This window comes from Sus scrofa, chromosome 13, assembly GCF_054392235.1.
Source record: "Sus scrofa isolate SSC_HxYL_T2T_F1_AM1 chromosome 13, Sscrofa_HxYL_maternal_Yorkshire_Landrace_v2.0, whole genome shotgun sequence".
NCBI classification, from domain to species: domain Eukaryota; kingdom Metazoa; phylum Chordata; class Mammalia; order Artiodactyla; family Suidae; genus Sus; species Sus scrofa.
Genome location: NC_139395.1, coordinates 126029911 through 126038865, shown reverse-complemented (window position 1 = coordinate 126038865; position 8955 = coordinate 126029911). Strand labels below are relative to the sequence as shown.

The window sequence follows — 8955 nt, the reverse complement described above, 5'->3', positions numbered from 1 at the left end:
CACACATTCTTTTTTGACTGCCCTGGAGTTTCTGGGCTAGGAATCAGATCTCAGCCACAATTGCGACCTACACCACAGCTGTGGCAATGCAGGGCCCTTTAACCTCTGTGCCTGGCTCAGGGTTGAACTTGCATCCTGGCACAGCAGAGATGCTGCCAATCCCAATGCACCACAGTGGGAACTCCTGATATTTGTATATTGATTTTTGTATCAGAATTTAATCTAGGAACATATCTGTAGATTCTTTAGGATTTCCTACCTATACAAGCATACCTGTGAATAATAACAGCATTGGTTTTTCTTTTCTAATTTTTTGTACCATTTTTTCTTACAATAGTGCAGTGGAAGGGAAGATAGTAAAACGTTGATTAAAGGTAGGGAAGTGGACACCCCTCTCCTTTCTGACCACTAAGATGATGTTGCCAAGGTTTCATCACTAAGTGTAATGTTTGTTATAGTTCTTTGGTAGATAATCTTTATCAGTTTAAGGATGTTCCATTCCACTCCCAAACTGAAAAAGTCTGACCATAGCAGACAAATTTATCAGATTTTTTCTGCAACTACAAAGATAACAATTTTCTCCCTAAACCTATTAAAGCAGGAAAATATACTGATAAATTATCTAAAATTAAAACAAATTTTTTGTGCCAGGCATAAACCCAACTTGGTTATGATACATAAATCTTCTTATATATTACAATTTTTTTTGGGGGGGGGGTCTTTTTGCTATTTCTTTGGGCCGCTCCCACGGCATATGGAGGTTCCCAGGCTAGGGGTCGAATCGGAGCTGTAGCCATTGGCCTATGCCAGAGCCACAGCAACGTGGGATCCGAGCCGCGTCTGCAACCTACACCACAGCTCACAGCAACATCAGATCGTTAACCCACTGAGCAAGGGCAGGGACCGAACCCACAACCTGATGGTTCCTAGTCGGATTCGTTAACCACTGTGCCACGACGGGAACTCCTACAATTATTATTTAAACTTCATTTGTTAATATTTCATTTTGAAATCTTGCATGTATTTTTGCAAATAAGATTAATCTATCTTAAAATGTTCAAGGTTATCCAGAACTCATAAAACAAGTTGGAAAGTTTCCTTCCTCTATTCTCAAGAATTTGTATAAGACTGGTATTAACTCTTCATTAAATATTGAACATTACTATCCACTGAAGCCATCTGGGCCTGGTGATTTTTTTTTTAGGAATTTGCTTAAATGTGGATTCCACTTTTTTAGTTTATAGGAATACTTACCTTTTCTATTTCTTCCTATATCAGAATTAATACATTATGTTTTTCTAGAAATATGTCTACGAGAATTGTGGTGTTTTGTTGCAGTAATGAATTCCAATTTGCTCATAACTTCCTGTATGCAAACTCATAGCACCCTCCCAGATTGACTTTGAAAACCTCCCTTTAAAATTAACTACCTGCTGGAGTTCCCATTGTGGCTCAACAGAAACAAATCTGACTAGTATTCATGAGGATGTAGGTTCGATCCCTGGCCTTCCTCAGTGGGTTAAGGATCTGGTGTTGCCATGAGCTGTGGTATAGGCCAGAGACCACAGCTCTGATTCGACCCCTAGACTGGGAACTTCCATATGCCATGGGTGCAGCCCTAAAAAAAGACAAAAAATAAATAAATAAATAAATAAATAACCTGTTAACTAAATTAACTACCCGCTAAATTTTGCCAATGAATACTCAATACATTCCCAACTCAATGGCTCATATTATTTTCTCACCCTGGAAAACCTACACCCTTGGAAGGAATCATAGCTCCATCCCAATAAAATGCTAAAAGATGTGTATTTTCTGCCAGGAAAAAACGCATATGTGCACATAAACACATTTTATGTAAAATATCACAGGATTCATTGCCTCCATTCTACAAAGTAGATTCCAAATTAAAGACTCCCAACCTACATATGACCCAGTATACATAATGCTTAAAAATATTAATGGAGGAAGGCATAAGCAAATAAATGTATGCAAGTATATACACAACAGAGCTGAGACTGATATAAGCATGCATGGTGGCCTATGAAAATCTGTCTAAAAGAACTGTTTGAAACATGAAACATAAACCACATATGAGTTTTAAGTATTTATTTACAAAGTTCTTCCTAATACAACTGCTTTACAAATATAGCAAAAAAAAAGTCATTTACTATTTAAAAGTGGCACATATGTGGCATAGGAAAAATCTATATAGTCAGTTAAAGTACTGTAACAGATAACTGAAAATTGTTAAATGACAAACATTTGCAGTACTCCCTAAACAAGTAAGAAATAAAAATGCATTTATTCGTATGAACTTGATTATTTTGTATTACTATTCAAAAAGAGACTATTGTGAAAGATACCAAGAGTTTGAAAAATATTCTACAAAGCAAATAAATGTATTTCGATTTTACATTTATTCATGAAGCCACAATAAAAAACTGACCATACACATATCTATGTATTTTACAGCAGATTACTGAAATTGATGCCAACTTTAGAATTACTTCATAAAGAGCATAAACAATCTTTACCACAATTTCCCATCCTTCAAAACAAAATTATATACACTATCAAACTAAATCAAGATTTGGTAGTGGCTAAAATCACTGTAAGTATATTGTCTCTGAAATAGCTACATGTATATACTAATATCATGTTTATTCAAAATATACATTATTTTTTAATCTTTCTGTCCCTATCTCAATTTCTAAACGAACATTGAAACCATCTCCTTTAACTGTTATGCTTGTTAACAGGGGCAAATCTTTTTAAATACACATGTTATATCTTTATAAAATAAACTACATACAAGAGAAGCAGTCAAATAACTACTTCAAATAGCACATGTGAAACAATACCCTGCTATTCAGAGATCTATGGAGGTTTTTAGCCTGTAAGTACTGTGATTTCACTTAATTTCTGCACAAATTGAGATACACAAATATTTATTTCCAAAAATTCATTCAGGGACACTGTACAAAGAGATTCACAGCAGTATTTGGCATCCACCAATTAGATTTATTTACTGAATCACGTTGCAAAGTTACTAATATCATGAATAACTTATATTATTGGTCTTCAATTGGATTCAACAAAGAGAAAAATTACATCAAAATCAATATAATTTTTACATAAATTAACTTGAAAAATGTAAGAGGTCAACCTTACTCTTTCAAGAAGAAAACAAAATGGTATAGTTTAGTGTTACCTTCTTTCCAGCTTTAACCAAGTGCTAACGGCAAGTACCATTTAAGTCAGTTTCTTATTGAGTATGAAGTGTTTATAAATTCTACAAATTAAGATTTTTTTAAGCTTCATATCAAATGAGTTGTAGATCTACTTAAAGTATGACTTCTCCTTTCAAAGAAGGAAGGAAGGCTGACAAGGGAGGGAGATGGGATACCCTGTAAAGACAAATATTTTATACTTAAAATAGTTCTTTTAAAAAAAACTACTGTAATATACAGTTTAGTAACATGTATCATTTTTTACATTTTACAAATTAACAAGACATCTGAAAAATCTAAACTCTTTAAATAAATAAAAACTTAAAATTAGGGTGAGGGCTTGGGAGAACACATAATTAAAACTATTCCAGCATTCTAAAAACACGAAAACAAATGAATAGACTAGATTACTACATATTAACTCAACTGAAATAGATACTGGCTTACTGATAGTAGTGGTACTTCTGTGAGATATTAATGATTTAGTGTTTCAGGTTATTTTAAAACTATAAATAAACAAGTTTTTGAATTAAAAAAGACAAATTCTAATGGTTTCTTCTTAATCATTAAGCAGAATTAAGAGGAATAAAATTACTTCATGGGAAATAATTTTCTAAATTAAAAGTCATAAACTCTGAAAAGTTTTTGTATTATGTGTACAAACTAAATGTATTTATGTGTATGTGTTTGTATATGTATAGTTTTGCTCCATATAAGAACTGAGAAAAATAGCAGCACTTCTGATAGTAGAGAGTACTAATATACTATGCTTGTCTAAACTTATTGTTTCAGAGTATCAAAGTTAAATGTCATCAGAATTTTTAATAACAAAGAGATATGCACAAGAATACCAAAAACTCAAGAGGGGTATAAATGAAAACAAATTATAAAAATAGTTTCTGTTTTAACAAACATGAATGGCTCTAAATTTTGAGCCAGCACTGTAGCAAGATATGTAAGTCCTCATCAACAAGGTAGTAAATAAAATGAAGTGTTTAAAGAGCTAGGTTGGTAAAGAATTAGCATTCAAGTGATAGCAAAGCAATGTTTTACATAGATAGTATAAAAGTTTACATTTTCCTCAGGTAAAACCTTTATAATTTGCCATATTAAAAGCATAAATCTTATATAAATGCTGTAAATCTGAGAATCAGATTTGGAATATAAATCTACTTCACATGATGATTATTAGTATTTTTTAAGCAATCATTTTAATAGGAAAACTTCTAATGGGACTGATTTTTTCTGGACTTATGAGCAAATTGTTTTGTAAAAATATTTTTATGTGCCAATATGCAAAGAAACTCTATTATAAAGTCTATGTTGTTGTGAATTCAAAGCAGTTATAAAGTTGTGAATTCAAAATCCCCACCCACCTAATAAGTGATTCAGTGGAGAAAAATATTTTCTTTTTTCACAAATACAAATTTCAAATAGCTAATAAGCTCACATTAAACTTCACAAGGCTTGTTTCCATCTCCTAATTCTTCGCAAATGTCAAAGATGACTTGGATAGAACTTTTTTTGAAATTTGAAAAATCAGTATTTCCTTCTAGCATCTCTGAAAAACTAACTCGTGAGGCAGAATGACGTATAGATCGAAACCAGGAGTTTTGGGAGCGCCCACCAGTAGAGTTTGAGCGCTGAACATAACCATGCTTAGTAAATCCAATTATATTGCTTGTGGAAACAGAAGGGGTAATCTGTTAGAACAGAAATGGGCAATTGAGAAGAGGACATGAATGTCTTAAAGATATTTTAGCTACATCTTATTTATATATCATCTACATGAAATTGATGAAACCATAAATGATATATGTAAATCTTCCAAAAATTTTCTATAAAATCCAATTATCTCCATTTTAAAAGCAGTAGTATTTGTAATAGTTACTACAGAGGCAGGAAATAAACAAAGGATAGTTCTTTGGCCCTCAGAAAGCTTACAATCTGATTTTAACAAATGAATGTTTACTAGGTTTTGTTAGTTTCAATACATTTTTCATTGGTCAAATTTCTTCGCATAAATTCATATTATTCACTAAGTACAACTTCTTTCCCACTGGAAGATTAATCTTGATTAAAAATCTATATAAACATACTCATAGATTTAGCTGTAACTCTTTAATGCATATCAACTAGCTTTTAAAAAAATAACATTTATTGAGCATTATGTGACTTTTCTGTATACATTTTCTATAAAAAGGTAACCATTTATAAAATACCAGAGCACTCCCCCTGCGCCAAGTACTGCTCAAAGCACTTTGTGTATGTTATTTAATCCTGACGATTACTACTTTAGATTCATTTTACAGGCAGTGAAAATGAAACAGAAAGATCTTAAATAACCTGCCAAAAAAAGCCATACAGCTAGTAAATAACAGAACTAGGACTTGAACATGTGAGTTCCAGAGTTCACGCTCTTAACTACTAGTCAAACTGCCTCTGAGTACATAACCACATCATGTATGTGAGAGTATGTGTCTGTATTTATTCCTTACAACATTATAAGGTAAGAACTATTAATCTCTTTTCTCTCATCTGAGAAAATGGGGATAAGAGAGAATAAGAAACTTGTTGAAGGACAAACAGCTAAGAAGTTGACAGTCATTTGCTTTTCTTAACCTTAGTAGTGATAATAATTTTTACGAAGAAACAGATACATCACTATTTAGTGACAGAAATGTTAGAAATGCCCTTAACATTAATTAAACATCTAATAATACTGACACCATCGAGAATTTGGATTGCTCAGGAAACATTTAAAAATACACACATGAATTTAGAACCCATATCATCCTATGATATTCACAGCTTCGAAGATGACATATTCATCACAGAAATAATAAAAAAAATAAAACTCAGTCCTCTGCTATATTAATCAAATAAACTAAACTTTAAGTTTACTAAATGAGATTTTCTAAATTACCTTTACACAATGAAGAGTTTAGAAGTATAGATATATCCAAAAACTTGATGGAAATATTAAGATTTCAATCTTTAAAAGTTAATAAATTCCATATCAACTCCATAAATGTGGAAAAGTCATTTAGCCCATTAAATCAAAATCACTTACTGCTAATGATGATGTGCTAGACAGACGACTCATTACATGCTTCTCATTGCTAGAGGGACTTCTCCCCTCCACTGAACTTTGGGACGTCATAAGAGCCCTTCGTAGAGCTCTTTTTGGAGTTTTGGAGAAAGAAAATGCTCTTGTAACCTAGAGTTAAAACAAGTTACAATTAATTAATAAGCCTGGACAACTCTAATATAAATGACAAGAATTATTATCCATAAACAAAGCTAAATACACATCAAAAAACTTGCCATAAAAAGTATATGGCAGGAGTTCCCGTCGTGGCGCAGCAGTTAACGAATCTGACTAGGAACCATGAGGTTGGGGGTTTGATCCCTGGCCGTGCTCAGTGGGTTAAGGATCCAGCGTTGCCGTGAGCTGTGGTGTAGGTCTCAGACGCAGCTCAGATCCCTGTTGCTGTGGCTCTGGAGTAGGCTGGTGGCTACAGCTCCGATGAGACCCTTAGCCTGGGAACCTCCATATGCCGTGGGAGCAGCCCTAGAAAAGCCAAAAAAAAAAAAAAAAAAAAAAAGTATATGGCAGAAATAGAATCTCTTTGGACAAATAATTGAGAAAATGTAGTGCATTATACATTTGCAAAAATATGGATGAAACTATAGAGATTATACTTAGTGAAGAAAGAAAGAGAAAGACAAATACCATATGATATATATCACTTATATATGGAATCTAAAATATGGCACAAATGAACCTATCTACAAAACAGAAAGACTCAGAGACATAGAGAACAGACTTGTCGTTGACAAGGGGGAGATGGAAGGAATGGGACAGACTGGGAGTTTGGGCTTAGTAGATGCAAACTATTGTATTTAGAATGGATAAATAATGAGCTCCTACTGTACAGCACAGGGAACCATATCCAATCTTTTGGAATAGACCATGATGGATGACAATATAAGGAAAGGAGTATTTCTTATATTCCTTTTTTTATATAGGAAAAGGTCACTTATACAGCAGAAACTGGCACGACACTGTAAATCAACTATACTTTAATTTAAAAAATACCGCCAAAAATGTAGTGCATTATAGACTATTTATTCCATCTTGCATGTGAAGAGCACTGTAGTCTAATGGGGAAAAATGAGAGGGAAAATTTGGTGTAAGTGAAGAAACCTGGGTGTTGTCTAATTCTGCTACAATTTAGTAGGAGGTCTTTGATCCAAAGCTCACTTGAACTTCAATTTCTTTAACTGAAAAAGTGAAGGGGTTTATTTGAATCATCCTTTTTAACATGTTTATCTACTATACATCATACATGTTAAATGCAAAGATATAATACAGAGCCTCCCTTCAGAGGCAAAGAAAACAACAACCAAAAAACTTGTAAACCTAGCAGTAGACTTACGGTTGCAAATTTTACCTGTAATATTAAAATTCTGGTTATATATTTTAAAAGCCCTATTATAACATTCTTGTGTAGTACTCAACAACTCAAGACTGAAACATACTTATGGTAAGGAATAGATCTCAGGTCTCCTGACTCCGTCATGTGCCCTTTGCTGAAAAATATCTGAGGCAATTTTTAAGATGAAATGCCCATTTATCTACATCTAAAATACCATCAGAAATATCACTGTAACAAGAATGAGAAAGATAACAAGTTTTTATAATTACTAATGGCAAAGAATTCACTAAGCTAAACTATTATCTTGGTAGGCCACTTCCTGGAACTAAAAAAACAGCTTTAGGGAGTTATCATCATAGCTCGGCAGAAACAAATCTGACTAGTGTCCATAAGAACGCAAGTTTGATCCCTGACCTCACTCAGTGGGTAAAGGATCCGGTGTTGCCGTGAGCTATGGTGTAGGTCGCAGACACAGCTCAAATCTGGCGTTGCTGTGGCTGTGGCGTGGCCAGCAGCTACAGCTCCAATTCGACCCCTAGCCTGGGAACCTCCATATGCCGTGGGTGTGGCCCTAAAAAAACAAACAAACAAACAAACAAAAGGTTGTTTTATACACTACCTTTACATATTACATATATTATACACTACTTTTACATATACATTATATATATTTACATTATATATTACATATATTTACATATATTGATGAAAATATTATTTTAATATACTCTGAAAAATACATTTTGGAGATATGCTGTATAATAATTTCACTAAGACTTACCTTTTTTGAAGTCTTTTTTATTGCTCTAGATGCTCTACTCAATGTACTATCCATATCTTTTGTATTTACTTCAAATGATTCTGGATCAGCTGTGTAAATAAGATTCTCCTGTTGAAAATTAATATTTCATTATTTAAAAAAAATCAAAATAAAATTACACAACTGTTCCTAAAACCAAACCTTTAAGAACTTAATAGTTAGTCTTACTATCAACACTAAAACTAACAATTTAGAAATCCAGTAGACATAATACTTAAGTATAGTCTGCTGTAAAACCAATATCACAAAACACTTTCCCTGAGAAAAATCTCAAAACTTAAGATTTTTCTTACTCTTCTTTTCTTCCTCAATTAATATCTAGACAGATTTTAAGTTGGAATTCTAAACCTGTGATCAAGTACTCCTGGAAGTGGCAAAGGATAGAAATCAGGAGGTACACAAACCCCTGAAATCATACACAAAATTCTGCAAGTATATATATGCAAAGCACATTTTTCTG

The 8955-nt window shown here is 33.0% G+C and overlaps 1 protein-coding gene across 17 annotated transcripts in view; it reads right to left on the bottom strand.

Annotated features, from left to right (window-relative positions):
* Nucleotides 1-2094: 2094 nt before the first annotated feature.
* Nucleotides 2095-8955, bottom strand: part of ECT2 (epithelial cell transforming 2) — a 64160-nt gene continuing 57299 nt past the window's right edge. For 9 of the 17 annotated variants that reach the window (XR_014824335.1, XM_084990292.1, XM_084990295.1 and 6 more), the window contains 3 exons: nt 8457-8564; nt 6307-6453; nt 2095-3410 (listed from right to left, as the gene is read on the bottom strand). Coding sequence is in view for 16 of the 17 variants with exons in the window: in XM_084990292.1 (XP_084846418.1) it covers nt 3321-3410; nt 6307-6453; nt 8457-8564 (345 nt within the window). In the remaining variant the exon portion in view is untranslated. Of the gene's footprint in view, nt 3411-4683; nt 4937-6306; nt 6454-8456; nt 8565-8955 lie in introns of all 17 variants that reach the window. The other 8 variants (XM_021069804.2, XM_084990287.1, XM_084990289.1 and 5 more) reach the window with 1 other exon arrangement.